This window comes from Tympanuchus pallidicinctus, unplaced genomic scaffold (assembly GCF_026119805.1).
Source record: "Tympanuchus pallidicinctus isolate F22 unplaced genomic scaffold, pur_lepc_1.0 scaffold43, whole genome shotgun sequence".
Classification (NCBI taxonomy): Eukaryota; Metazoa; Chordata; class Aves; order Galliformes; family Phasianidae; genus Tympanuchus; species Tympanuchus pallidicinctus.
This window is the reverse complement of record NW_026294762.1, coordinates 24,509-52,449: the sequence shown is the minus strand read 5'-3', so window position 1 is coordinate 52,449 and position 27,941 is coordinate 24,509. Positions and strand designations below refer to the sequence as shown.

The 27,941-nt window shown below is 60.5% G+C and overlaps 4 protein-coding genes and 2 long non-coding RNA genes across 26 annotated transcripts in view; 3 read left to right on the top strand and 3 right to left on the bottom strand.

The window, feature by feature from the left end:
- The first annotated feature begins 119 nt into the window (after nucleotides 1-119).
- Nucleotides 120-3,349, top strand: SMIM44 (small integral membrane protein 44). The gene is made up of 2 exons (XM_052702247.1): nucleotides 120-2,080; nucleotides 2,294-3,349. The coding sequence occupies exons 1-2, from the start codon at nucleotides 1,867-1,869 to the stop codon at nucleotides 2,482-2,484; spliced, it is 405 nt and encodes a 134-aa protein (XP_052558207.1). The 5' UTR covers nucleotides 120-1,866; the 3' UTR covers nucleotides 2,485-3,349.
- Nucleotides 3,350-3,533: 184 nt separating this feature from the next.
- SMIM24 (small integral membrane protein 24) lies at nucleotides 3,534-5,094 on the top strand. The gene is given in 5 exon segments (XM_052702101.1): nucleotides 3,534-3,665; nucleotides 3,667-3,767; nucleotides 4,533-4,650; nucleotides 4,730-4,768; nucleotides 4,881-5,094. Coding segments are annotated over 5 exon segments (411 nt in total). The 5' UTR covers nucleotides 3,534-3,597; the 3' UTR covers nucleotides 4,966-5,094.
- A 4,737-nt stretch (nucleotides 5,095-9,831) lies between these two features.
- Nucleotides 9,832-12,619, bottom strand: LOC128090080 (dentin sialophosphoprotein-like). 11 transcript variants are annotated; one of them, XM_052702086.1, is made up of 5 exons: nucleotides 12,283-12,619; nucleotides 11,880-12,032; nucleotides 11,677-11,745; nucleotides 11,384-11,442; nucleotides 9,832-11,258 (listed from the first exon to the last, which is right to left on the bottom strand). In XM_052702086.1, exons 1-5 carry the CDS (start codon nucleotides 12,565-12,567, stop codon nucleotides 10,790-10,792), a joined length of 1,035 nt encoding a protein of 344 aa, XP_052558046.1. In that variant the 5' UTR covers nucleotides 12,568-12,619; the 3' UTR covers nucleotides 9,832-10,789. The 11 variants fall into 11 exon arrangements, with proteins under 11 accessions (XP_052558046.1, XP_052558048.1, XP_052558049.1 ...); XM_052702088.1 differs by having other exon boundaries at nucleotides 11,970-12,032; XM_052702089.1 differs by having other exon boundaries at nucleotides 11,880-12,023; nucleotides 12,382-12,619.
- On the top strand, nucleotides 11,201-12,681 carry LOC128090081 (uncharacterized). 4 transcript variants are annotated; one of them, XR_008210802.1, is made up of 4 exons: nucleotides 11,201-11,277; nucleotides 11,529-11,691; nucleotides 11,880-12,104; nucleotides 12,562-12,681. It is a non-coding gene; the product is annotated as an uncharacterized LOC128090081 (long non-coding RNA). The 4 variants fall into 4 exon arrangements; XR_008210803.1 differs by having other exon boundaries at nucleotides 11,880-12,095; nucleotides 12,562-12,670; XR_008210804.1 differs by lacking the exon at nucleotides 12,562-12,681 and adding an exon at nucleotides 12,184-12,283 and having other exon boundaries at nucleotides 11,880-12,095.
- A 2,405-nt stretch (nucleotides 12,682-15,086) lies between these two features.
- Nucleotides 15,087-27,941, bottom strand: part of NFIC (nuclear factor I C) — a 36,920-nt gene continuing 24,065 nt past the window's right edge. For 2 of the 6 annotated variants that reach the window (XM_052702080.1, XM_052702085.1), the window contains exons 3-11: nucleotides 25,999-26,070; nucleotides 25,666-25,740; nucleotides 25,445-25,568; nucleotides 24,606-24,730; nucleotides 21,165-21,290; nucleotides 20,867-21,051; nucleotides 19,046-19,205; nucleotides 18,071-18,156; nucleotides 15,087-15,551 (exon numbers count right to left, since the gene is read on the bottom strand). In XM_052702080.1, the coding sequence (XP_052558040.1) occupies nucleotides 15,534-15,551; nucleotides 18,071-18,156; nucleotides 19,046-19,205; nucleotides 20,867-21,051; nucleotides 21,165-21,290; nucleotides 24,606-24,730; nucleotides 25,445-25,568; nucleotides 25,666-25,740; nucleotides 25,999-26,070 (971 nt within the window). In that variant the 3' untranslated portion in view covers nucleotides 15,087-15,533. The remainder of the gene's footprint in view (nucleotides 15,552-18,070; nucleotides 18,157-19,045; nucleotides 19,206-20,866; nucleotides 21,052-21,164; nucleotides 21,291-24,605; nucleotides 24,731-25,444; nucleotides 25,569-25,665; nucleotides 25,741-25,998; nucleotides 26,071-27,941) is intronic. The other 4 variants (XM_052702081.1, XM_052702082.1, XM_052702083.1 and 1 more) reach the window with 4 other exon arrangements.
- Nucleotides 22,601-24,598, bottom strand: LOC128090078 (uncharacterized). Of its 3 annotated transcripts, XR_008210800.1 has the most exons (4): nucleotides 24,274-24,598; nucleotides 23,962-24,013; nucleotides 23,806-23,857; nucleotides 22,601-23,338 (listed from the first exon to the last, which is right to left on the bottom strand). It is a non-coding gene; the product is annotated as an uncharacterized LOC128090078 (long non-coding RNA). The 3 variants fall into 3 exon arrangements; XR_008210798.1 differs by lacking the exon at nucleotides 23,806-23,857; XR_008210799.1 differs by lacking the exon at nucleotides 23,962-24,013.

The window sequence follows — 27,941 nt, the reverse complement described above, 5'->3', positions numbered from 1 at the left end:
AGGCTGAGCTGCTACTTGCTCCCCGTTTCCTGGATCCGCGCCGTTCCCCGCCCGCAGCCTGGCTCAGGGCTTGGAGTGGGTGGCTGGTGCTGCGTGTCGGAGCCCATCGCCGCACCTCGGAGCGAGCTTCCCCCACCTGAACTCTGCTGGAGGGGTCGGGGGGGCTGCAGGCAGCAGCTCCGGTGGGTTGGAGCTGTGCGATGCCTCGAAATCGCCCACGGTGCTGGTGCAGAGCCGGCTTCCTCTTCATCTCTGCAGCTGCTGGAGGATCTCTGTGGGTTTGGCCTCTCCTGTCGGGGCAGGCTGGCTCTGTCTCGCGGCAGCCTTTGCCCTGGGATGGGGTTGGTTTCGTGGCACAGCTCGGGAGATTTGGCTGCGGTTTTTCTTTCTGCGGGGAATGGCGCTGTGATGAAGGCTCAGGGTGAGGCAGAGCCTGCCTGGACTTCCCCTGTGTTTAACCAGAGCTGGATGGCTGCCTCTGCCAGCTGCTGCCAGCTCCAGCACCCAGATCCGTGGGGCACGTGGGGGGCTGGGAGGAAAGAAAGCGGCAGCTGCGTGGCTGGGGGGGTCCGGCCGTGGCTGGGGTTCCCTCGGTCTGCATCCACAGGGAGGGGGACGCGGCGTGGGCAGGGAGCAACCCCACAGCGTGCGGCTGAGCCGTCCCTGCAGTGCTGCAGTGCATCCTGCTGACGGTGCTTTCCCCTTGACCAAAGTCTCTGTGAGTCACTCCGCTCGATCCTCTTAGCCCGTAAAGCTGCTGTTGCACACCGTGTTGTCCCCTGTGGGGAGAGAGGGGGGTGGGAGAGGGCAGTGGGGACCCCCAGCGTTTCCCACTCTACTCCAACCAACCCAGAACCCCATGGGGGGTCTTTGTGTGGACGTAACTTCGGGTCACCCAACGCGTGCCGTCGCGCAGCTTCCCGCCTTGCCTTCTTCACCCCACGCAGCACTGCTGGGCTCTGGGATGCACTGCACCCATGGATGCAGGGGACGGGGCAGAGATGTGGGACGTGGGACGCAGATGCGCTGCCTCCCCGTTGCGAGGCAATGGGCTCCTTATCAGCACAAAGATGGGAGTGCTGAGCGGTGATTGCTGCCGTGTTTGCCCCCGGTTATCGCACAGCTCCAACCCTTGCTCTCTGCCTCCAACCCTCCCATTTTTGCATCGTGCTGAGCGAGCAGGAGAGGTGCCAAATTTTTTGCCTCTCCTCCTCATTCCTCCTGCAAAAAAACCAACCAACAACAACAAAAAAAAACCCCCCAACCCTCAGCTCCTTCAAACGCTTTTTAAGTCCGAGTTGGAACCAATCTGGCATTTTTGTGGCTGGGATCTGGCGTGGGCGCAGCAGAGCCGGGATGTTGAGGAGGCGCTGAGCCTCGCACCTCCGGCCCTGCGGGGGGGAGGGAAAGGTTTTGGGTTGTTGCAGAGGTTCTGCGGCTGCTTCTTGCCCCCCTCCCCCCGACCCGCAGCCCTGTTTTGCGCGGCTCTGAGCACCACAGCGTGTTTCACACCATCTGCTCCAAGCATTCGGGGCCAGAATGCGGGGATTTAGGCAGCGGCGGGGGGAGCGAGCCCGCCCTACCCCCCTCCTCCTTTACGGGGATTCCCTGCGGCCCGCCCCCCCTCGTGCAGGGACGCCCATCCCCTGCAGCCCTGCCCCAGGTGTGGATTTTGGGCATCCCGGGGCATCTCCGTCTGCCCCTCCGTGCTCAGCCCCCCCCGCGGTGCCCGGATTACCACGCTAAGCTCCTTCCCACGGGCGCTCTGCCCTCGGTGCCATCCATCTCCCAGTGCAGGGACAGTGGGGACACGAGGACCCCGATGCCGCTTGTCCCCTGCGTCCCCCCACGCAGCGACAGCCAGCGATGGCCCACCCTGGGCTCCCTGTGCCACGACACCTGCTGCAGTCCCCCCCCGAGGAGGACGGGGTGCTGTATGTGGAGTACAAACCCCCGGCCCTGGACAGCATCCGCCTGCCCCGCTACGCGCTCTACCTGCTGATGGCCATCTCCCTGGTGCTGGTGGTGGCGTACGCCATCGTGGGGCACCTCATCAAGGACCTGGTGCACGACTTTGCCGGTGAGCAACGGGAGGGGGATGCAGGTGGGGGTCCCCGAGCCCGTCTGGGAAGTGGGGCAGCGGGAATAGGGTGGCCAGAGGGGCTGCTCTGTGCCCCCAGATGGGTGCAGGATGAGCGTCTCTGCGCGCAGCGCTTTGTACTGGGCACCCACCTGCACAGCATGGGGTGGCGATGGGGGCGCACGCACTGCTGACCGAGCTCTATCCCCACAGATTGGGCATTCGGACCCAAAGCGGAGGAGAAGGCAGTGATGGGTGAGGGGAGCACGCCTGAGGCGGAGGATGGGGCTCAGGGTGAAGGTGTTGGGGCGCTGCCGGGCATGGAGGCCCCATCGCCGCTGCTCTGCGCCGCCCCACGCAGCTCCATCTCCTTCGTGGATCCGCACAAGAAGTGGTTTTTCTAGGGGCACAGGGCTGCACCCACTGCTGGCACTCCGTCCCCATCCCCACCGTCTCTGTGTGTGCATCTCAGGGCTGCTATCGCGCCGCACCCCAATAAATCCACGCTGTGCCCTTGGGGACCCCGACCTTCGCACGGGAACGCACCTGGGAATGGGGCACACGAGGACATGAGGCAGACACGTGGGCTCGGATGGGGGCTCAGATACTTGGACCCAGGTGTGGGTGTCGATGGGGCCGTGCTCCGTGGGTGCCCCCAAGACGGGTTTGGTGGGGACAAAGCGCCCCCGAGCCCCGCTGTGCTGCAGGAGGGGGCATAGACCCCCCTCACACTGGGACAGGGCGCCCATCCCCAGGCTCCACGCGGACCCCATGGGCGCTTCTCACAGGAGGAGCCCCTGCACAGCCTGTGCGTCACCCAGGGGTGCCACCAACCCCCCTGGACCTGAATGGCCTCCAAGGGAAGGAGGGGGCAAAACGGAGCTGCCTGTGATAAGACTTTGCTGATCAGAGCACTGACAGCACATGGGTGTGGTGCGGGCACTGCTTGGATGTGTGATGGGCAGAGGGAGAGAGGTGGCACTGGGCTGCCTGGGCCCTACACCCGTCCATCCATCTGTCCATCCACCCACCCATCTTCCTATCCGTCTGTCTGTCTATCTACTGCTCTTCCATGTTTTCACCTATCCTTCCTTCCTTCCTTCCTTCCTTCCTTCCTTCCTTCCTTCCTTCCTTCCTTCCTTCCTTCCTTCCTTCCTTCCTTCCTTCCTTCCTTCCTTCCTTCCTTCCTTCCTTCCTTCCTTCCTTCCTTCCTTCCTTCCTTCCTTCCTTCCTTCCTTCCTTCCTTCCTTCCTTCCTTCCTTCCTTCCTCCCTCCCTCCCTCCCTCCCTCCCTCCCTCCCTCCCTCCCTCCCTCCCTCCCTCCCTCCCTCCCTTCCATCCAATCATCCACCCAACTTCCTGTCCACCTGTCCATGCTTCCATCCATCTCCTCACCCTTCCACCCATCCACCCCCCACCCCTCCCTCCCTCCCTCCCTCCATTCCCAGTCTCCCTTTGGTGCAGTGTCGTAGCAGAGCAGCAGTTCCACCACCCAAGGGTTAAGGGATCGGCGTTGCCATGGCGTTGGTGGCACTTGGTGGCACTCGCCCTCCTGAGCCCAATAAAAGCCGCCCCTTGGCCTGGTGCAGGGCAGTGCTGTGCAGGGATCAGGGCCACGATGCCGCGTGTCCCACAGCTCCCGCTGCTGCTGCTGCTGGCGGCCCTCACTGCCACCACCCAGGGACAGAGTGAGTGCCACTGCTGCCATCCCACCCCCCAGTGCCACATCCTGGGCTCAGGGTGGCAGGATTTGGGGCTGGGGGGGGTTCTGTTCTCCCATAGGGGTGGGTCGGGGGTGCTGGGGGGGTCGGCACCCCGCTGTCCCCACTGCCCACGGTGTCCCCCAGCACCCCAAGCTCCCTGCACCCAGGATGGAGAGTGCTGTCCCTGTGGGGCAGGCTGGCACCATTGTCCTCATCCCCACCCGTGTCCCCATTGCAGCCCCCAACCTCACTCCTGTCCCTCTTCCCACCTCTGTCCCCATCCCCCTTGATGTCCCTTATCCCCATCCTGTCCCTATTGCCATCACCATCCTTGTCCCCACTGCTGTCCCCACTGACATCCCCACCCCGACCACCTGCCCCTATCCCCGTCCTCACCTCTGCCCCCATCCCTTTCCCCAGCTGCTCTCCCTTTTCCCATTGCTGTCCCTGACCCCTTCCCTACACCTGTCCCCATCCCTGTCTCCATCCCCTTCTTTGTCCCCATCCCTGCTGCTGCCCGCACCCCATTCCTGTCCCATCCCCATCCCTGTTCCCTGACCCTCATCCACGTCCCCGTCCCCACGGCCGTTCCCACCCCGTCCTTTGTTCCCATCCCTATCGCTGTCCCCATCCCCGTCCCTCGACTCATCGCTGTCCCCATCGCCACCGCTGCCCGTCCCCACGGCTGTCCCCATTCCCTCCCCTCCCCATCCACGTCCACATCCCCACTCGTGTCCCCGCTCCCCCCAGCCGCGGGCTCTCGGCAGCTGCAGCCGTGGCTGATTGGTCTCACGGCGGTGGTGGTTTTCCTATTCGTGGTTTTCGTGCTGCTGCTGGCCGGGCGGCTTTGGCGACTGCGGACGCGCAGGTGGGTCCTCGGGAGGGGGGGGGGGGGTTGGGTTGGGGTCCGTCCCCCGAGCGCCGCTCACCGCGATGTCCCCACGCAGCGAACGCGAGGACGACTCGGAGAAGCGGTCGACCCACAGGTAGCGCAGCCCCAGCCGCACCGCCGTCCCATTTTCCCCCGTGGAGCGCCCTGAAGGGTCACCCACGCGTGACCCCCGTGGGATCACCGCTCTGACCCCGCTGTCCCCGCAGCATGGAGCGCGCAGCCTACAGCAACGCCGCGGCCGAGAAAGACAGCGACGACGAACGGGAGAAGAGCAAAGCCACGTCGCTGTGACACGCGTGGGCTTCCCGGGCCGCTCCGTTCCGCGCCGCGTTTTGCGGAGCTCCGTTCGGCCGACGGCAAAACCCGGAATGGATCAAAGGATCGGAGCGGGATGGAGTCGGGGGGGGCACGACGCAGGGAGCTGCTGGATGTGTGTGGGGCGGGGGGGGCTGTGGGGGTCCTCAGTAAAGCTGCCGGGCCGCAGTGTGAGGTGTGGTGTCACGCGTGGGGACTGAGAGGTGCGAGGGGGGGACAGAACGGGGGGGGCACCGGGAGGGGGTCGGGGGGGAGGAATGTCACGTGGCTGAGGGGTGATGATGGGGGGGGGGTCGGCGCCCCACGTGCATCCAGAGCTGCAGCCACGCGTGTCCGTGTTTGTGCCCCACCAGTGTCCCGAGCCGGCCGGCCCTCAGCCCTTCCCCCCCCGTATCCCCACGGCACCCCCCCGTGTCCGCACCCCGACGTGTCCCGTCCTCGCGTGGGGGCACCCACAGCCCCCCTGCATCCCATTGCATCGACCCCAACCCCGACCCTCATCCTAAACTCGACCCCCCCTCCCTCTGCCCACCCCCACGGGGCGCAGCCAGGCCGCACATCGCCCACCCGCGCCCCCCCCCCCCCCCATAAGCAGACACGGACGCTGCGTGGAGTTGAAGCAGAGCTTTGTTTAATTTTTATACATTTTTTTTTCGTCTTTTTTTTTTTTTCTTTTTTTTTTTTTCCGGCTTTTTTTTTTTTAACTTTTTTTTTTTAATTATTATTATTAATATTTTTTTTTTCCTCTCCTTTTTTTTTTTTCTCCTTTTTTTTTTTTTTTTTCCTTTTTTTTTTTTTGCATAGGGGAGGATCGCTTGGGGGGGGGGGGGGAGGGAGAAGGAGGGGAGCGGGGGGGCGAAAAAAAAAAAGCCCCATAATAACAATCCTCAAATCAGCGAGAAAGGAATATAAATCAAAACCCATTGTCACGTTGGGGGGGGGGGAGGGGGGTGCATACAATGGGGGTTTGCATGGCTGAAGCTCCGGATGGGGGGCATGCAGGGGGGGCGGTATGCATCGCCATGGAGGTTGCAGCACAGGTTGCAGCACATCCTGCAGTGGGGGGCAACGCCGTGGAAGCTGCGGTGTGAATCCTGACGTGGAATTGCAGCAGGAATTGCAGCCCAAATTGCGACGGGGTTTTGTTACGGGGGGGCAACGTGGGGCGCTGGGGCTGCGGCGCGAATTGCAGCGTGAGCTGCAGCACGGATCCCAGTGCAAGCCGTGCCGTGGCTGGCAGTGCTGCAGCATGCATTGCTGTGCGAAGCGTGCGGGGGGCTGCAATGCAGCTGGCAATGCAAACTGCAGGGCAGCTGCAACACAAAGAGCTGCGGTGCAGCACGAAGCCGTGGTGCAAAGCGCAGCGCTGAGCTGCAGCAGGAACTGCGACGTGGGTTGCAAAGGAGCGGCAGCAGGAACTGCAGTACGAGCTGCAGGATTGACGGTGACATAAATTGCACCAGGGGCTGCAATAGAAACTGTGGCCTGATTGCAGGGTGAGCTGCAATATAAAGCGCAATATGGGCTGCAAGGTGAGCTCCAATGAGAGCTGCAATATAAACTGCATTATGGGCTGCAATATGAATCCCAGTGTCGGCTCCAATACGAGCTGCAACATAAACTGTGATCTGAGCTGCAAGGTGAGCTGCAATACAAATTGCAATACGAGCTGCAAGGTGAGAGGCAGTATAAATTGCAGTGTAAGCTGCAATATACATTGTATAGGGGCTGCAATATAAGTGTGAATGTGAATCCCAACGTGCACTGCAGTGTGAGCTGCAATATGAGTTGCAATGTGAGCTGCGATATGAACTGCAGCATGGGGTGCAGTGCAAATTGCCATGTGAGCTGCAGTATAAATTGCAGGGTAAGCTGCAGTATAAATTGCTACATGGGTTGCAATATGAATCCCAGCGTGAGCTCCAATATGAGGTGCAATATAAACTGCAATTTGAGTCGCAATCTGAGCTGTAATACAAACTGTGGCCTGGGTTGCAAGAGGAGCTGCAATATAAATTGCAATGCAGGCTGCAATGTGAGCTCCAATGAGAGCTGCCATATGAATTGCAATATGAGCTGCGAGGCAAACTGCAGTGTGAGATGTGATGTGAAATGCAGCACAGGTTGCAATATAAATCACTGTGAGCTGCAATATGGGTTGCAACACGAGCCCCACTGTGAGCTGCAATATAAGCTACAATTTGAGTTGCAAGATGAGCTGCAATATAAATTGCAATATGGGCTGCAATGTGAGTGGCGGCATAAACTGCAATGTGAGCTGCAGTCAGCTGCAATATAAATGGCAACCTGAGCTCCAGCATGAGGTGCAATATAAACTGCAATAGGGGTTGCAACATGATTGGCAATACGAGTTCCAATGTCAGCTCCAACACGAGCTGCAGCACAAACTGTGGTCTGAGCCGCAGGGTGAGCTGCAATCGAAATTGCAATGTAGGTTGCAATGTGAGTTGCAATATAAACGGCAACAGGAGCTGCAGCAGAAATTGCAACATGGGTTGCAATATGGGTGGCAATATGAACCCCAATGCGCACGCCAACATGAGCTGCAACCTGAGCTGCAGTGTGGGCTGCAATATGAATTGCAATGTGAGCTGCAGCATGAATTGCAGTGTGGGCTGCAATATAAACTGCAGCACGGCTTGCAATATAAACTGCAGCACGGCTTGCAATACAAATTGCAACGCGAGCTGCAATATGAGTTGCAATATGGGCTGCAGTCCGACTCCTGACGCGCGCTGCAATATGAGCTGCAAGATGAGCTGCACTGAGTCGCAACACAAACTGCCAGGCGTGCTGCGACGGCAGCTGAGCTGCAACACGAGCTGCAAAGCCAACCGCAAGGCAGCTGCAAGAGGAGCTGCAAGAAGAGCTGCGCCGCAAAACGAAGCGCCGTACAGACAGCAATGGCAGCTGCAGGACGGAGCTGCGCCCCCCCAAAACCCCCCCAGCTGCACCAGGGGGTCCTGGGGGCTGTTGGTGCGGGGGGGCCCGGCCCCGAGCACGGCGGGGGGCAGCGAGGCACTGCGTGGCATTTTTGGTATCGCTGTCATTGGCTGCCAGCCACCCGCGCTCGGGGCTTCGTGTCCCCTTATCCCCCCCCTCCTTCCCCCCCCCCCTCCAATATATTTTCCCCCCCCCGCCCCCTTCATTACCCCAAAAGTTGGGGGGGGGGGGGGGAAGAATGAAAACAAGAAAACAAAACCGAACCCAAAGGCTGAGGGCAGAGGAAGGGCCCAGCTGCAGCTCGTACCGAGCGTGGGACCCCCGACCCCCAGCCCCATAGAGATACATAGCAGAGAGATGGGCAGCTCTGTGCAGTGGAGGCTTGGGGGGGGGGGGGGGGGTTTAAATCTTTTTTTTTTTATTTTTAATCATTTTGTGTTTTTTTTTTTTTTCCTATGTTTTTTTTTTCTTTTTTTTCACTTTTTTTTTTTCACTTTTTTTCCCCCCCTTTATTTTAATGCCGTTCCGGGGGGATTTCGTGGTTTTTTTTGTTTTTTTTTTCTCTTCCCCCTCCCCCCCCCCATTTTCGGACCCCTCCCGGGGCTGTAGTGCATGAGAGCAATGCTGGGGGGGGGGGGATGGGGGGGGGGCAGCCCATTATGTGTGTGTGCCCCCCCCCCCCTAAAAAAGTGCCCCCCCCCAAAGAGCTGATTGAGGCCCCCCCAAAACAAATCACTGCCAGTGACTCCGGGGGGGTTTTTGGAGCAATGCCCCCCCCGTATCGGGTCCCCCCCCGCCCCCCCCCCCCCCAGACCCCTTTTTGGAAGGGGGGTTTTTTTTGCATATTCCCTTACCGGGGGGGGGGCACAGAGCAGTGCAAACGGTGCTCCCTCAACCCCCCCCCATCCCGGAAGCCCCAAAATTGGGGAGGGGGGGGGGAGGGAATGCGAGGGGGGGCGGAGAGGAGGAGGGGGGGGGGGGTGCCATCATTTTATGTCATTTTACATTTTTTTGCCTTTTTGAAACGTTTTTAAGGTGCTTTTCTTGCCGAGGGCGGGTTCTGGTTGATGATGACGGGGTTGGGGGGGGGGAGGGCGCTGTGCCCCCCCATCCCCACCCCCCTGGAGGCGAAGGCAGCGGTGGGGCGGGGGGGGGGCAATGCATTGGGGGGGGGGGAGGGGGGTTCAGCCCGGCCCGAGGGGCGCCTGCGCTGCCCCCATCCCCAAAACCCCAAATGGGGGAGGGGGGGGGGGTCCGGCCGGGGGCTGGGGGGGGGCACTGAAGTATCAGGAATTCTTATTCTTTTTTTTTTCTTTTTTTTAATCCCCCCCCCCGTTTTAAAACCATTCCTGATTTTTGGCCTTTTTTCTTTTTTAAAACCTTTTTTTTTTCTTTTTTTTTTTCGCGATTCCCCCCCCCCAAAAAAAAATAATAAAAAAATCCGATTCTTTTTTTTTTTTTTTTTTCTCTTATCCCGATTCCCCCTCCGGTTCCCCCCCCCTCAATTCTCAACTCTCCCCCCCCCCCCCCCCTCAGTGCCCATCGGTGTCACAACCCGCGTCGGTCCTCAGCCGCGTGGTTTTTAAGGCAAAATCCGGATTTTATGGGGTTTTTTTTGGGGGGGGGAGGGGGGGGGATGGGGGGGGGCTGCATTCCCGGTCAGAGGGGCCGGGCTGCGTCCCATTGCGGGGCTGCGGGGGGGGCACAATACATTCACACGGTTTAAATCCTGCACCGAGAGCCCCCCCCGCTCATAGAGTGTGTGTGTGTGTGGGGGGGGGGGGCTCCCCACGACCCCTTTTCACCCAAACGTTGGGTGATATTGAAGGGGGGGTGCGGGGGGGGGGGGGGGTTGGGGGGCGGGTTTTCTCGGGTTCCCCCCCCCCCCCCCTTCCCCTCCCCCTCCCCCCCTCCCCCCCCCGCCGCCTTTGGTTGCTTAAAAGCGAAAAAAAAAAAAAAAAATTAATAATAATAATAATAATTAAAAAAAAATTATAAAAGAAACAAACAACCCCCCCCTTCCCTCCCCCCCCCCCCCCTCGATAAAATCAGGAAGGGAAAGAAGAGGCGAAGCAAAGGGGCTGCACCCCCCCCCCCCCCGCCTCCCCCCCCCCATTTACAAGAGCAGGGGGGGGTATTGCATATTCGCTGTGTTCGGACAGGACGCATCAGTCTGGAAGACGTTAACGAGGAGGAGGAGGAGGAGCATTTTGGGGGGGGGGGTCGATGGGGGGGGGGGCAAGGATTGGAGGGGGGGGGGCACAGAAACAACGGGAAGAACGGAGCGGCCCCAGCGCACAACATGCAGAGACGAGCGGGCGGACGGACCCCCCCCCTTAATAAAAATCACCCCCCCCCCCCCCCCAAAGCCAGGACCCCCCCGCTATCAGCATGCAGCTCCTCCTGTGCATTGAGGCCGCGGCGGGGTCTCCGGAGGCGAAAAAGGCACATCTCGTGATAGAGAAAAGTCGTGCAAATCGGGACAACAAAAAAGAATTAAAACGAAAAACCGAAAAAAGAAAAAAAAAAAAAAAAAAAAGAAAAAAAAAAAACACGGATTTTTTTTTTCTTTTTTTTTTTTTTTTTTTTTCTTTTCTCCTTTCGGTTTTTTTTTTTTTTTTTCCGCGTCTTTTTTTTTTTTTTTCTCTCAGTCTTTTTATCGCGATTTTTTTTTTTTTTGCTTTTTTTTTGCTTTTTTTTTTTTTTTTTTTTAATTATTTTTTTTTTTTTCCTCCGTCCGGGAAGGGAAGGGGCGGAAGCGCCGCCCGGTTCCGCGGCCTTTGCCATGCGCAGCGCAGCCCCGAAGCACCATGCATCCTCCGCATTCTTACCGCGATTATTTTGCTGTATTCTGCTCTTTTTTTTTGCTTTTTTTTTTCTCTTTTTTTTTTCTTTTTTTTTTTTTTTCTCTTTTTCTCCTAAAAAAAAACCCAAACCCCAAAGTTTCCCTCTGCACCAAAGCGTTTCTGTTTGTTTTGTGGGTTTCTTGTTTTCTTTTTTCGTGATTTTTTCGTTTGCTTTTTGCTTTTTTTTTTTCCTTCTGGGTGGGTTTTGTTCGTTTCGTTGATCCTTTTTTTGTTTGGTTTTGTTGTTTTTTTTTTGGGGGGGGGGTGTTGAGTTTTTGGTGGTTTTCTTCCCCCTGTGACCCCCACGGCGTCACCAAATGCGGTGGGATGGATGGGATGTGGGCCGTCTGCAGGGCCCAGGAGGTCCATGGAGTCTTTGGGGTCCATGGAGGCTGTGGGGTCCTTGGGGTCAATGGGATCTGTGGGATCTGTAGGGTCCATTGGGTCTGTAGGGTCCTTAGGGTCAATGGGATCTGAGGTCCATGGAGTCCATGGAGTCTTTGGGGTCCATGGAGTCTTTGGGGTCCATGGGGTCAATGGGATCTGTTGGATCCATAGGGTCAGTTGGGTCTGTTAGGGTCCATGGGGTCAGTGGGATCTGCGGGGTCCATGAGGTCCATGGAGTCTTTGGGGTCCATGGAGGCTGTGGGGTCCTTGGGGTCAACGGGATCTGTGGGATCTGTAGGGTCCATTGGGTCCGTAGGGTCCTTAGGGTCAATGGGATCTGAGGTCCATGGAGTCCATGGAGTCTTTGGGGTCCATGGGGTCAATGGGATCTGTTGGATCTGTAGGGTCCGTTGGGTCTGTTAGGGTCCATGGGGTCAGTGGGATCTGCGGGGTCCATGAGGTCCATGGAGTCTTTGGGGTCCATGGAGGCTGTGGGGTCCTTGGGGTCAACGGGATCTGTGGGATCTGTAGGGTCCATTGGGTCTGTAGGGTCCTTAGGGTCAATGGGATCTGAGGTCCATGGAGTCCATGGAGTCTTTGGGGTCCATGGGGTCAATGGGATCTGTTGGATCTGTAGGGTCCGTTGGGTCTGTTAGGGTCCATGGGGTCGGTGGGATCTGCGGGGTCCATGAGGTCCATGGAGTCTTTGGGGTCCATGGAGGCTGTGGGGTCCTTGGGGTCTGTAGGGTCCTTGGAGCCAATGGGATCTGTGGGGTCCATGAGGTCCATGGAGGCTGTGGAGTCTGTGGGGTCCTTGGGGTCAATGGGATCTGTGGGATATGTAGGGTCCGTTGGGTCTGTAGGGTCTGTGGGGTTTCTAGGGTCCTTGGGGTCAGCGGGATCTGTGGGGTCCATGAGGTCCATGGAGTCTGTAGGGTCCTTAGGGTCAATGCGATCTGCGGGGTCTATAGGATCCTTGGAGTCAATGGGATCTGAGGTCCATGGAGTCCATGGAGTCTTTAGGGTCCATGGGGTCAATGGGATCTGTTGGATCTGTAGGGTCCATGGAGTCAGTGGGATCTGCGGGGTCCATGAGGTCCATGGAGTCTCTAGGGTCCTTAGGGTCAACGGGATCTGTGGGATCTGTAGGGTCCATGGAGTCTCTAGGATCCTTGGGGTCAATGGGATCTGGGGGGTCCATGAAGTTCATGGAGTCTGTGGAGTCTTGAGGGTCCATGGAGGCTGTGGAGTCTGTAGGGTCCTTGGGGTCAGTGGGATTTGTGAGGTCCATGGGGTCCATGGAGTCTGTGGGGTTCATGGAGGCTGTGGAGTCTGTGGAGTCCTTGGAGTCAATGTGATCTGTGGGGTCCATGAGGTCCATGGAGTCTGTAGGGTCTGTGGGGTCAATGGGATCTGTGGGATCTGTAGGGTCCTTGGGGTCTGTAGGATCCTTGGGGTCAATGGGATCTGAGGTCCATGGAATCCATAGAGTCTTTGGGGCCCATGGAGGCTGTGGAGTCTATGGGGTCTTCGGGGTCAGTGGGATCTGTGAGGTGCATGGAGTCTATGGGGCCTGTGGGGTCTGAGGGGTGTGTGGGGTGCATGAGGTTCATGGAGTCCATGGGTTCTTTGGGTCCATGGAAGCTGTGGAGTCTCTGAGATCCATGGGGTCTGTGGGATCAATGGGGGTTTCTGGAGGCTGCTGAGTCCATGGGATCCATGAGTTCCATGGCGTATGTCGGGTCCATGGGGTCTGTGGGGTCCATGGGTTCCGTGGCATCTGTGGGGTCCATGGGGTCTCCGAGATCAATGGGTGTCCATGGAGTCCCTGGGGTCTGCAGGGTCCGTAGGATCACTGGAGTCCATGGGGTCCATAGTGTCTGTGGGGTCCATATGGGGTCCACATGGGGTCTGTGGGATCTCTGGAGTCCATGGGTCCCGCGGGTTGGCTCCAGGAGCACAGCGCCCCATTGTGACAAGGACATCCAGGGCGGCGGCGGTGCCTTGGGGACACAACGCTGTCCCTTGGGAGCCTTCGCTGTTCTCCTCCTCCTCCTCCTCGCCCGCGGGGGCCACGTCTCAGGTCCCTCTGCTCTAAGGCACTGCCCATGGGGTGGCACGGCCCCCACGACCTCCACGTGGGCACAGAGACGTCCTGCGTGGGTCAGGGACACCTCTGGCTCTTCACGCAATGCTCCGGGGTCAGTTTGCAACTGGTGCCAGCGTTTCAACGCCCTGATGTCAGCGTGCAATGCTCTGGTGCTGGAGTGCAGCGCTCCAATGTCAGCGTGCGACGCACTGCTGCCAGTCTGCAATGCTCTGGTGTCAGTTTGCAACGCTCCGGCGCTGGAGTGCAATGCTCTCGGGTCAATATGTGACGCTTTGGTGCCAGCAAGCGATGCCTGCGCGTTGCTTTGCAATGCTCCAGTACCAGCAAGAGATGCTCCGGTGTGCAAAGCACATCTGGTGTGCGACGCTCTGGTGCTCAGCTGCGTAACGCCGTTTGCTCGGAGGCAGATGTGCAGCTCTCTGGTGCAGATGTGCGATGCTCCAGTGCTGCAAAACCGATGCTCCACTCATGCAGGCAGCGCTCAGCGCCGGCGTGCAACGATGTGCAATGCTCCAAAGTTGGTGTGCGATTGCACCAGCACCGGTGTGCAATGCTCAGTGCTGCTGTGCAATGCTTGGTGACACTGCAATGCTCAGTGCTGCTGTGCAATGCTTGGTGCAGCTGTGCAATGCTTGGTGACACTGCAATGCTTGGTGCAGCTGTGCAATGCTCAGTGACACTGCAATGCTTGGTGACACTGCAATGCTTGGTGACACTGCAATGCTTGGTGCAGCTGTGCAATGCTCGGTGCAGGTGCAGCAGTGCCCGGTGCAGGGGCTTTGTCATCTCCCAGCCCCACCGTGGGGGATTGAGGCACTTGAAGCAATGGGGGTGGGGAGGGTGGGGGGGGTCCGGGGGGGCTCTGCAGTGCCTTCGCTCTCCTCCTTTCCTCCATCGTATTTGCAATTAAAAAAGAAAAACAAAAAACAAAAACACCCCAAAATCCCAAAACCATCCACCCCAGCAAAACCAGTGCCGGGTTCCGTCTGCTCTTCCTCCTCCTCTTCCTCTTTTGTGATTTTTTTGTTTCCTTTTTTTTTTTTTTTTTTGTCTTTTTTTTTTTTTTTTTCAGCTTTCCCTCTTTTCAAAGTGCATTTCCTACAAAATGTGCAACACAATCGGAACCCTCCCTTCCTCATTGCGAGTCCGCACGGTACCCGTCCACAGGAATGCATAGCTCGGGCCCGCGGGGACGCGTGGGGACAGCGCAGAGCAGCCACTGAGCCCTGTCACCCCCCCCCCCCCCCCCGCCCCCTTGGGGACAGCACCAGGAGGGTCCCCACCCCACGTCCCCACGTGGTGCCACCGCCTGTCCCCATGCGCGTCCCCATCTGCGCCCCCCTCAGCCCCCCCCCACCCCCCCCCGCGCGCCCCCTCTCTGCAGGCCCACAGCACTGCCTTGCTGTGCCAGCACGGCCCCGCATCGCGCTGCCAACGTGTCCCCGCGTCCCCCCTGTCCCCGCATCGCGGTGTCCCCACGGCGCGATGGAAGAGCGCGGCCACGTCCCCCCGAATCGCCTCCCCACGGCACCTGGGGGGTGCAGGGGTGGGTAGGGATGGGGGTGGGGGGTTTTGGGAGGGGGGGGGGGGGGTTGTTCATTTCTACTCACGTAGAGGCATGAATGAATGAAATCCCAGCACCTCACACGCGCAGCCTCGCGGGGCCACCGCCGTCACGAGCTGCGTCGGGTCTCAGCCTCGTCGCCGGGCTGGGGGTGGGGGGTTGGGGGGGGGTGAGGGGCCCTAAAGGTCCTTGCAGGGTTATTTTTTTTTGTCCGTTTTTCACTCTATGTGTGTGGTTTGCTTTGCTTTGTTTCGTTTCCTTTCTTCTCCTCCTCGTTCTGTCGGTTCGGGTCGCTGCTGTCGGTTGGTTTTTTTTTTTTCTTTCTTTTTTTTTTTGTTGTGTTTTTTTTTTGTTTGTTTGTTTGTTTTGTTTTTAATCCTTTTCCCAAAAAAAAAAAAAAAAAAAAAAAAAAAAAAAAAAGTTCCAACCTTCTTTCCTTCCTTCTTTCCTTCCTTCCTTTCCCTCTTCTCTTTTCCGTCCGGGATGGGATGGGGTTATTTTTTGTTTTGTTTTGTTTTGTTTTTTGGCTTTGTCGTCGTCGTCGTCGTCGTTGTCGCGATGGCGGTGGTGGTAAATGCACGCTGTCCGCCGGGGGCTCTGCGCCGGGGGGGGGGGGGGTCCTCTCAGGGTGCCTAAAGCAGAGGAGAAGGGAGCGAAGGGTGGCACGGCCGCGCTATCCCAGGTACCAGGACTGCAGAGAGAAGGAGAGGCGGCGTTAGTGCTGCAGCCCCGAGTGGAGGCCGAGGGGGGGATGGACGCCCTCACCCGGTGGCGCTGGGCCACATCTCCTGTCCCCCGTGCCGCCGGCCCCGCTGCGCTGGCAGCCCGCGACCAGCCGTGCTGGGGCTGCTGCGCATCCAGGAGCTCCCGCGCCGTGCCACCGTGTCCCCGTGTCCCCGTGCCACCTTCGCGATTCCGTGTCACCGTGTGCCCCCCCCCAGGTCCACAAATCCCCACGTCACCGTGCCCCCCTCCATGTCACCACGTCCCCAGGTCACCGCGCCACCTCCGCATCCCCGTGACGCTGCACCCCATGTCACCGTGTGCCCCTCCACGTCACCATGCCACTCCACCCCTCCACGTCCTCAAGTCACCGCAGCCCTCCATGTCCCCGTGTCCCCGTGTCACCGTGCTCATCCACATCCGCATGACCTCAAGTCCCCACATCCCTGTGCCCCTGCAAGTCCCTCCATGTCCCTGCATCCCTGCGCCCCTTCATGTCACCGTGTTCACATCCCCACGTCCCTAAGACCTCACGTCACTGTGACCCTTCATGTCACCATGGCACTGTGCCCCTCAATGTCCCCACATGCCCATGTCACCGTGCTCCTCAACATCCCCACGTCCCCAAGTCCCCATATCTCTGTGCCCCTCCATGTCACTGTGTCCCCTCCACGTCTCCATGCCCTTATGTCACTGTGCTCCTCAACGTCCCCAAATCCCCACATCACTCTGACCCTCCCTGTCCCCATATCTCTGTGCCCATCCATGTCACCATTCTCCTCTGTCACTGTGTCCTTCCATGTCCCCCCATCACTGTGCCCCCTCCACGTCCCCATGTCCCCATATTTCTGTGCTCCTCCACGTCCCCATGTCCCCATGTCGCTGTGCCCCTCCATGTCCCCACATCCCCTGCCCAGCTTTCCCTTCTGCCAGCAGCAAGACGGGTCCCCACCACCCCACACTGTCCCCATCAGTGCCACCCCACCGAGCAAATCCCCATTTTGGGGCCACCGTGCCCCAAACCACCCCCCCCCCCCCCACCTCCCCATGGCGATTTTGGGGATGGCTTCACCCCACCAAGGCGCTGCGGTGACACCCCCAGGGTTCTCCCCTTGGGGACAGCGCTGTCCCCAGCTCAGAGGTGGTGGGGCGGGGGGGGGCCCCCCACTGCTCTCCCATTGTCTCCAGCCTCCCCAAGTCCAAGTTCATCCCCGATGACCTCATGTCTGGTTTCCGTTGGCAACGAGACAGCTCGGGGGCCTCCGTTTCCCTTAACCCTTCCTGGCCCCTCCACACATGAACCGAGAGCGCCGGGTCTCAGCCGATCCCCGCTCCCCAACGTGTCCCCCCCCCTCAGTCTCACACCCAGCTATGGGGACACCCACAGTCACTGCAGGGGACCCGCTGGGGGTGGCACGTTGCTCAGTGGGGGCGTCCCTGTGCCCAGTGATGCCACGGGGCCGTGGCTGTATTGCAGTGGGACGGGGGACGTGGCCAAGGGGGGGGGTCACCTGGAGACCCCCTGCTATCGCCGTGCCCACGCTGGGGACGCTGCAGTGACAATGGTGACGATGCTCACGGTGCTGGCTGTGCCCACGGCGGCGGTCGGACGGCGGCGATGCCCACAGCCCAAATCCCCACGGCTGCAGTGCCTGCAGTGCTGCTGCCCGCCTGGTGGCGCGGCGATGCCTGAAGCAGTAACAGCGTGGTGGCAGTGCCACAGCTGCAGCGCCTGAGGCAGTGATGCCTTGGTGACACCACGATGCCCATGGTGCCAATGCCACGTCTGCAAGAGCACAGTGCTGATGCCCACGGCAGCAACACCACAGTTGCGATGCCACGGCATCGGTGCAGCGCTCACAGCAGCAATGCCTGCCGGTGCAGTGCTTACAGCTGCAGCTCTACTGCAGTGGTGTTCACAGCTGCAGCACCACAGCAATGACGCCCACTACTGCAACGTCCACAGCTGCAATGCCCACGGCTGCAGCACCACGGCAGTGATGCCCACCACTGCAATGCCTACAGCTGCAATGCCCACAGTTGCAGCACCACGGTTGCAAAGCCCACGGTTGCAGCACCATGGCAGCGAAAGCCCACAGCAGCAACACCAGGCAGCGATGCCCACTATTGCAGTGACAGTTGCAGTACCATGGTTGCAAAGCCCACGGTTGCAATGCCCAAGGTTGCAGCACCACGGCAGTGCCGCCACAGCTGCAATGCCTGCAGCTACAGCACCACGGCAGCAATGCTCACTGCTGCAGTGCCCACAGCTGCAGCACCAAGGCAGTGCTATCCAACTACTGCACTGCCCACTGCTGCAGCACCACAGCAGTGATGCCCCCTGTTGCAAGGCCCCCCTGTTGCAGGGTCCAGTCAGCAATGCCCGCTGCAGCACTGCCACAGCCCGGTGCCCACGGCGGTGACGCTCACGCTGATGCCACACAGGGCGAAGGCAGCAGGGTCCCCCCAGCACCCGCCCCATCTCACCTGTGCCTGATAGATACTCCCAGGATCCCTTGGTCCTAATCCCACGAAGGAACGGTTCGCAGGGGGCGTGCCTGGTGCAGAGTAGGCTGGGGAACAAACGAGAGCTGATTAACGGCGCTGTGGGTGGCAATGCCATCAACCCCCCGCTGCAGGGATGGGCGTCCCAGGCACCCGGGGCTGGGTGAGGGGCCCGGCCCCACGGCACGGCCGCTGGGCACAGTGCCACGCAGCGCCCACCATGGGATGGGGTCCGGCAAAGGGACCCCACGGAGGTGGTGACAGCGGGCTCCGTGTCCCCTCGGGACAGACAGCCTGTGCCTGGGGGGGACTGGCACTGCCCAGCCCCCTCCCCGAGGCCCTGGTTGATCTCAGGCCACGAGCTGAAACATCCCACCACGAAACGTTAACGCCACCAACGCTCAGCATCCACGCTCCGGCTGCTGGCCCCTGGTGGTGCCCCCTTGGTGCAGTGACACGGGGACGTTCCCCACCGCCACCACGCTCCTGAAACCCCCGCAGCCCCACGCATTGAAATCCCCAGGAACAGAGCACAGGGGGCTGAGTTCATTAGCCGCCACCGCTAACGAAGCACAGTGTTGACATCCGGGGGGGGCTTGGCCAGCCCTCCCGCTCCAGCATCACCCCGCAGCCGGTGGGGACCCTGCTATGTGGGCCCCCCCCGAGCCCAGCGCCGCACCGTCCCCGCAGCACCGCTGGGGAAACCGAGGCACGGAGAGACGCAGCCTGGGCTCACGGCTCCGCCGCCTTCTCCTGCTCCGCCGGCCTCCCAGGGGGGGCCACGAGGCTCCTGCCGGTCCAAGGGACCAACTTGGAACCCCACACCCCCCCAGGGGGTGGGAAGAACGGGGCGCCGTGCGCCCTTGGTCGCCCTGCCCGAGACCTGGCAAACTCGTGGCACGCATCCCGGAGGAGGTTGGGGGGCCGGCGGGTGGGCGGGCGCCGCGGGGTGCTTACTGGGTGACGTCGGTGAGGTCGTCCCTCCCTCCGAAGTTGTCGTGGCTGATTTGGTGTCAGGAGAGACGGCCAAGCGGGGCATGCCGGGGGGAGGTGGCGGTGCCAGCATCTGCGTGGGCAGGTAGTGGCTGGGCACTTTCACTTGACCACTTCCATTTAACTGGGGACACAACACAGACACAGAACACAAAAAACAGCACAAAGGCATTAGGGAGGGCGGCGCGGCCCTCGGTGGCACGAGTTTGCTGGGTCTCAGAGCTGACGGCGCCGATGAAACCCCAGCTGGGGGTCACAGGGTGGGGGGATCACAGTGCCGGCCTCGATCCGGCCCGACCCCGCCTGGGAAGGGCGGCTGTGCCCCACATCGTGGTGTCAGACCCCGGGGGGGCTGAGCGGGGGGTCCCCAGGACCCTCTGTGCTTGGTGACGGAGCTGCGGTCTTTCAGGGTGCTGCAGAGATGGAGGTCACCACTGGTGTCAATGCAAAGGGAGCGTGGTGCAGGGAGCTGGGTGCACGAGGTGCATGGTGTGCTGGGTGCATGGTGCAAATGGCGCCGGGTACACGGGGTGCAAGGGGTGCCTGGGGTGCAGGGAGCTGGGTGCAAGGGGTGCCTGGTGCACGGTGCACATGGTGCACATGGTGCTGGGTGCATGGAGTGCCTGAGCTGCTGGGTGCATGGTGCACAGGAAGCACGGGGTGCATGGGGTGTGTGGTGCATGGCGTGCGTGGGGTGCAGTCTGCATGGTGCACAGGGTGCTGGGTGCACAGCGTGAGTGATGCATGGAGCATGGGGGTGTTGGGTTCATGGTGCACAGGGTGCACGGGGTGATGGGAGAATGGGATGCACGGGCTGCTGCATGCACAGAGTGCACAGAGTGAGGAGTGCGTGGGGTGCACGGGGTGCTGGGTGCACAATGCATAGGATGCACGGAGTGCCGGGTAGGCAGGGTGATGGGAGACTGGGGTGCAGGGGGTGAGGGGTGCAGGGGACGCTCGCAGTGCTGGGCGAAAGGCACGCCGTGTGCATGGGGTGCGCAGGACGCTGGGTGCATGGCACACAGATGCTCGTGCCCCACAGCTCAGGGTGCTTGGCTACACCCGAGCAGCACGGCCGGGGCCGCGGGCTGAGCGGCGCGCTGGCTGCGCACGGTGCGGGGCGTGAAGGCTGACGGTGCGCCGGGAGCACGGAGGACGCTGGGTTTGAGGCATGCTGGGCGCACGGGGAGCCGGTTTGTGCAGAGGGCGCTCGGTGCACGGCATGCTGGAAGTGCGGGGGGCAGAGACGGGCGCACAGCAGGACCCCCCCCATCCCCGGGACCCCCCCTCTCCCCCAGGACTCCCCCAGCAGGATGCGGCGCGGACCGACGGGTCCCCAACTGCTGCAAGGGCGCACGGACCGACGGGGCACGGGGAGCTCCAGGACGGTGCCTCTCTGCAGACGCTCACACCCACAGCCCACCCCCCAACAACCCACCCCCTCTCCACGTGACGGCTCAGCCCCACAACCTCATCACCAACCACCAAAGCGCCGACTCCATTTCTGCACCAAACCAATGCCGACGCTCATTTGGGGCCGCAAAACCCCAAGCGCCGGCTGCCGGCACCCCGCGGAGCAGCTCACCACGTCACACCCCACGTCCCCACCGCATCGCACCCCACGTCCCCATGCGGCGACACCACAAATCCCCACGGCCACGCGCTGATGATGGTTCTTGGCTCCCCCGTCCCCACAGGATGGCCGTGTCCCCAAGGGATGGCTGCGTCCCCCTGGGGTGGCCGTGTCCCTGCGGTGGGAGCGGCGCTGGGATGTGGGAGCCTTACCGGTCCAGGCTGCTGGTTGGACGGGTCGCAGGCCAGCGAGACGAGATCTTTCAGTGGGTCCTGCGGGTTGAGATGAGGCGGGTACCGGATGGCCGTGTGCGGGAAGTAGGTGGAGGCCGTCTGGGGGAGAATGGAGGTGGTGGGGAAATGCAGCGTGGATGAAGGGTGCGGGCTGCGAGCGATACCTGCAGGTGGAACAGGGACCAGGGGTGAAGGGAGGGGACGGCGTCACCGAGAGCCCACGGGGGTCCCGTGTCACCCCACGGGGGTCCCGCGTCACCCCACAGCCCCGGCTCACCGCTGTGCACCGCGATGACGGGACGGTGGTGCTGCGTGAAGCTGCTCAGGCGGGGTGAGGAGTCCTGCGGCGAGGGGCTGTTGAAGGGCGATTTGTCCATCTCTGTCTTCACGTTGGGGGAGATGCCTGTGGGGCCGGGGGGGGGGGGTGGTGGTGTTAGGGGCCGAGCGCCCCACGGTGTCGGGGTGCAAAAGGGGGGGCTGTGCGTGCAGCCTCGGGCCGCACGTTCGTTTGCAGCAGCTGCTTGCAGCTGTGTTTTGCACTTGTGCACCTTTGTGTGTGCGCGTGCAAAGATCGGGGCAGGCGTGCGACGCTGCGTGCGCATCTGGGCGGCTGCGCGTGGCTGTGCAGCAGCAGCAGTGTGTGTGCACAGCTGTGTGCCGGAGACCCTGAGCTCGCCACGTTTGTGCACCAGCACGCTGCTGTGCGCGTCGCTGTGCACCAATATGTCCGTGCACGTGCACCGCGTGTGCTTCACGCCCTCCCCACGGCGCTGTGGGCACCCGCAGAGCCCCGATGTGGGGCAGGACGTGGGGGTTCGCTGCTGGCTTCCTGAACCGTGGGGGTGGGCGGGTGGTTAATCCCCCCCAGCTTTAGCCGCGGCCATTTGGCCCTGGTGCTGCTAATGGGTTTAGTGCTGTCTGAGTCGCTGCGTTAGGAGGATTTCCCGGAACATCCAGTACAGGATTGCTGTAAAGCCCACCATGCCGAGCACGTCCCGCTGCCCCCCCTTCCCCAACGGGATCAGCCCACTGCCAACCTCCTCCTGCCCCCTCCGTGGCCTCATGACACGGCCTCAGGCTGGGGGCGCAGTCTGGTTTGTATAGCGCGCAGACCCTGGCTCATATGGGGCACAGCTCATATAGGGCACCATTCCCAGCCCATATGGAGCAGTGTTCCTGGTCCACATAGGGCACAGTCCTCGGCCCATATGGGGCACAGTTCCTGGTTTATATAGGGCACCATTTCCAGCCCATATGGGGCACAGTCCCTGGTCCACATAGGGCACAGTCCCTGGTCCACATAGGGCACAGTCCTCAGCCCACATGGGGCACAGACCGCAGCCTATTTGGGGCACAATCCCTGACCAATATTTGGCACAATCCCTGGTACACACAGGGCTGAGTGCCTGGCATACATGGGGAACAGTTAAAGGGCCATATAGGGCACAGACCATCTTCTGTATGGGGCACAGTCCATCACTCTTTGGGTCACAGGCCCCGGCCTGTATAGGGCACAATCTCCAGCCCATATGGGGCACAGAACCTGGTCCATAGGGAGCACAGACCCTGGCACATGTTGGGCACAGTCGCTGCTCCTCATAGGGCACAGTCCATATGGGGCACAGTTCTCCAAACACAGAGCACACAGTGCCCTGCTATGGGCATCCATATGGGGTCTGGGGGCCGCTGTGGGGTTGACCCCACATTTAGGGCAGCACAGTGACCTACAGCAGGCACTGGGGAACAGACCCCAAGGACTTGAGAACATCACCAAGAGGACAATACCACTCTGGGATGAAAACCCCATTGGGAAGGGTTTTTCTCCCACGGCACACAAAAATCCCACTCATCTCTCCGATGGGCTCTGTGCCCCCTGCTCTGCTCCCCAGGCACCCCACAGCTGTGGGATGGGGTCCGTGGGGTGTGGATCCCATCCTACCATTGGGGTGTGGGATGGGATGGGGGGGAGATGAAAGCAGGGGGGGCTCAGCTGCCCATAAGGTGCCCCAGGGCGTGGGAGCCGCCGTGCCAGCCCTGCAGCATCGCTTTAATTAGCCCAACCCACCCCAGCCCCCCCTTTTCTTAATGAACAGCTAATTGGGGCTGTCTAGACAGGAAAGGGAAAAAAAAAAAAGGAAAAAAAAAAAAAGCAAAGCAAGAAAGAAATCTGTCCGCAGTGCAAACGGCAGCTGTGGGGCTGGGAGAGGCTGCTGTGGGGCTGGCCCTATAGGGAGCGTGTGCCTGAATGGGGGGGTCCCAAGGAAACCCCATAGCACCTATTGGGGTCTGTGTCTAAATGGGATGGATCCTATAGGAAGTGGGGGGTCCTACAGCAACCCCATGGCACCTATGGAGGGTCTGTGTCTAATTGGGGGGATCCTACAGCAACCCCAAGGAACCTATAGGGGGTCTGTGTCTAATTGGGGGGATCCTACAGCAGCCCCAAGGAACCTATAGGGGGTCTGTGTTTAACTGGGGGGATCCTACAGCAACCCCAAGGAACCTACAGGGGGTCTGTGTCTAATTGGGGGGATCCTACAGCAGCCCCAAGGAACCTATAGGGGGTCTGTGTCTAATTGGGGGGATCCTACAGCAGCCCCAAGGAACCTATAGGGGGTCTGTGTTTAACTGGGGGGATCCTACAGCAGCCCCAAGGAACCTATAGGGGGTCTGTGTCTAATTGGGGGGATCCTACAGCAACCCCAAGGAACCTATAGGGGGTCTGTGTCTAATTGGGGGGATCCTACAGCAACCCCAAGGAACCTATAGGGGGTCTGTGTCTAATTGGGGGGATCCTACAGCAACCCCAAGGAACCTATAGGGGGTCTGTGTCTAATTGGGGGATCCTACAGCAGCCCCAAGGAACCTATAGGGGGTCTGTGTCTAATTGGGGGGATCCTACAGCAACCCCAAGGAACCTATAGGGGGTCTGTGTCTAATTGGGGGGATCCTACAGCAGCCCCAAGGAACCTATAGGGGGTCTGTGTCTAATTGGGGGGATCCTACAGCAACCCCAAGGAACCTATAGGGGGTCTGTGTTTAACTGGGGGGATCCTACAGCAGCCCCAAGGAACCTATAGGGGGTCTGTGTCTAATTGGGGGGATCCTACAGCAGCCCCAAGGAACCTACAGGGGGTCTGTGTTTAACTGGGGGGATCCTACAGCAGCCCCAAGGAACCTATAGGGGGCCTGTGTCTAATTGGGGGGATCCTACAGCAGCCCCAAGGAACCTATAGGGGGTCTGTGTTTAACTGGGGGGATCCTACAGCAGCCCCAAGGAACCTATAGGGGGTCTGTGTTTAACTGGGGGGATCCTACAGCAACCCCAAGGAACCTATAGGGGGCCTGTGTCTAATTGGGGGGATCCTACAGCAGCCCCAAGGAACCTATAGGGGGTCTGTGTCTAATTGGGGGGATCCTACAGCAGCCCCAAGGAACCTATAGGGGGTCTGTGTCTAATTGGGGGGATCCTACAGCAGCCCCAAGGAACCTATAGGGGGTCTGTGTTTAACTGGGGGGATCCTACAGCAGCCCCACGACACCTATAGAGGGTCTGTGTCCCAGTGGGGGGCTGGCAGCACCTCTGCCCCAAGGGCCCCATAGCACTGCACCAACACAGAGCTCCTCCGCTGCCCTGCAGCAACACCACAGCCTGTGCAGGGAAGCCCCGACCCACCGTGCCACACGGCAGCCCCACAGGGGGCAGCCCCACACTCACCCCCTTCCATGTCCTCTGTCCAGTTGCGGCTGCTACTCGTGGGTGAGTTGGACGAGGTGTAATACTCGCCGCCGGGGCTCGTGTCGATGTCATCCTCCATGGAGCCAGACTTGTGCCGTTTGCTCCTGAGAACAGCCAGAGGTCAGCATCCCCTGCCACGCTATGGGGCTGCTGTGACATCAGCGGGGTGACCCCAAGGGAGGCGGCCACACGGAGCCCATCCTGCCCGCGTGCCATGGTCCCCAACCCCAGGGTGACACTGGGACGCGCTGTGCCCATGGGGATGCGCCTCGAGCCCCGCCGCTGGGGTGCTAAAATCTGGTAGGGTGTGAACACACAGTGCAGAGCAAAACCCGTCCTGGGGTGCGAAACCCAACAGTGGAGGGGAGAGGGTGGCCAAACCACGCTGGGGTGCAAAACTGCGTTGGGATGCAAAGCCACGGCCGGATGCTGACACAGCACCGGGGTGAAGAAACCACACTGGGGTGCTGACACCAGGATGGGGTGCAAGAAATGGTGGCGGGATGCAAAACCCAATACTGGGCTGCCAAACCCACACACCGGAGTGTTGAAACTATTCTGGGATGTCAAAGCTGCGACAGGTTTCAGAACCACGTTGCCAAGACCATATCGGGGTACCAAACCGTGCCGGGGTACCCAAATGGCTGCACGGTACCAAAGCAGCAGGGCAGCAGCCCACCCCTCCAGCTCCCCCCCACCCACCCCACAGTGCAGGCAGCCTGGCAGCACACGGCAGGACCCGACGCGCCCATGCCGTCCCACACAGCCGTGCCTGGACCGGTCCCAGCATCGCCCCCGCGCCGCCCGGCGGCACCCACCCGCTGGAGGAGGTGCTGGGCAACGTCCTCCTCATGCCCGTGCTGGAGGGGTTCAGGTCGTAGGCCAGGTGGCCCTGCAGCTCCCCCAGGGAGAAATTTGGGCCCGTGCCCGTCACCACCGGCGCTGTGGGGAGAGGATGACATCGGTAAGGGCACAGTGACACCCCAGGGCGGCACCGGCAGGGTGGGTGCCGGGGAAGGGGCTCTGGGATGGCACTCACTTCGGGACACCTGGATGAGCTCGGTGACACTGAACACCCCCGAGGTGACGAAGCTTTCCTGGAAGTCTGTGGAGTCTGTGTTTGGGAGGGGAGAGCGTGAGTGGGGGGTGCCACGATGCCCTGTGCACCCACACCTCCTCCTGTGCACCCAGAAGAGGCAGAGCCCCATCCCCCACCCCTTCCACATGTGTCCGTGCTGCACCCAAGACCAAGGTCAGCTGCTCTGGGATGCACGCCCCGTCGAGCAGGGTGACGTGTCCCCACCGTGTCCCCAAACGCCCCACAGATCAGGGTGCTGGCACCCCACGTGGTCCCCACTGCGTCCCCTCTTACCCAGCGTGTTGGGCTTGGTGTCCTCCTGGTCCGAGGCGATGCCCGTCCGGGGACTGCTGCTCTGCTCGGAATCTGGGAGAGGGAAAAAGGGGTTGAGACGTGGGGAAACTGAGGCACGGCCGTCCCCAAATGCTGTAACCCACAACCACAGCGGCACATCGCTGCTCACGGGGACCCCCGGGGCTCCGTCACAGGGCGGCAGGGCTGGGGACGGCCTGAAGCAGATGCTCCCCATCCCTGTGGGGCTGTGACACGGCCACCACCCCGCTGACAGCCCCGCTTGGCCCTGGGCTAAAAATACACGCACAGACGCTGAGCTCAGCAGCCATGGGAGCATCCTTCCTCCCGACCCCGGCGCACGGCGCATCCCGGGCCCTGCGGAGCCCTCCAAGCATTCGCCCATCTTTATTATTTTTATTCTTTTTTTCATTTCCCCCCCCTTCCCTCCTCCTTCTCCCACCCCTTTGGCCGTCAGCAGTGCTGCCTGATGCCAGGAAAAGGCTGAGACAATCCAAACAGCGCAGCCACAACACCGCCGCCCGCCCGCCGCTTTCTTTTCTCCATTTCTTTTATTATTATTATTTTTTTTTTCCTTCAACGTTTCATTCTTTCCTTTCTTTTCTCCCCCCCTCCCCCCCCTCCCTTTCTCCCCCAACAGCCATTTTGTGCCCCATCCCACCCAACACCCCACTCCGCTTCCTCCGGAGCGGCCATTTTAGGGAGCAGAAATTCCCCCTTGCGTTCAACGCGGCACCGTTGGCTTCTTCCCCATTTCCCCAACCCCCCCCCCCCTCCCCAATTTGGAAAACCAAAGCGCGCCCCATCATCACTGAAGGATCTGGAACGTGGGACCCCCATCTTGATGCTGGATGCAGCCCCTCTCTGCGGCACAGCGCCGGCGAGGCTCTGGATGTGGTTAGAGATGGAGCGCGGCCAAGTGTGGGATGGTGGTGAGCAGCTTTGGGCTCAGTGCTGCAGCACCGCTCCCCCCAGCGCCTCACCCCACGTCCCGTGGGCTCTGGGGTCACCCCAAGCTCCCGATGTGGTTCTTCCCACCTCCGCCACCCTTTGCTCGCATCACCTGCGCTCACTGGAAGGCGCCCCTCGTTGCACCGTCACACCACAAACGGACCTTTGCTCCCCCCACGACGCTGACCCCAAGGCCCTGTGGTCACCCCAAGATGTCTCTCGTGGTCCTTTCATCCCACCGTGACACCAGGATGCTCCTCGTAGCCTCTTGGTTGCACCGTGACATAAGGATGACCCCGCGGCCCTTCGGTCCTCCCAGGACGTCCCAAATAGCGCTTCCATACCCCACATCTCTCCAGTGGCCATCTCAAAAGGCTCTTATCCCTCCCAAAATACTTCACTGGTCACCCCAAGATGGACAATACAGCACCTTCATTGCCCCAGATATCTCCTCCAGCTCTTTGGTCACCTCAAGATGCCCCACATGGCTCTTCCACCCCCCAAAATGCCACCCATAGCCCTTTGGTCATCCCAAAATGAAACTAGATGATCACTACGGTCCTTTTCAGCCCAAGCCATTCTATGATTCAAATGGCTCTCCCACGCTCCACATACCTCCCATGGCTCTTTGGTGATGCCCCAAATGGCTCCTCCAACCTCCAAAGCACCTCCCATAGCCCCACGGTCACTCCAAGGTGCCCCAAATGATTCTTCCCCCCCCAAAAATACTTCACTGCTCAAACCAAAATGACCAACACAGCCCTTCCATCACTCCAAATATCTCCTCTAGCTCTTTGGTCGCCTCAAGGTGCCTTCCACCCCCTAGAATACCACCCATGGCCCTTCGGGTCATCCCAAGATGCCCCAAATGGCTCTTCCATCCCCCAAAATATCATCCACAGCCCTTTGGTCACCCTCAAGATGTCCCAAATTGCTCTTCTCCCCCCCAAAACACTTCCTTGGTCAATTCAAAA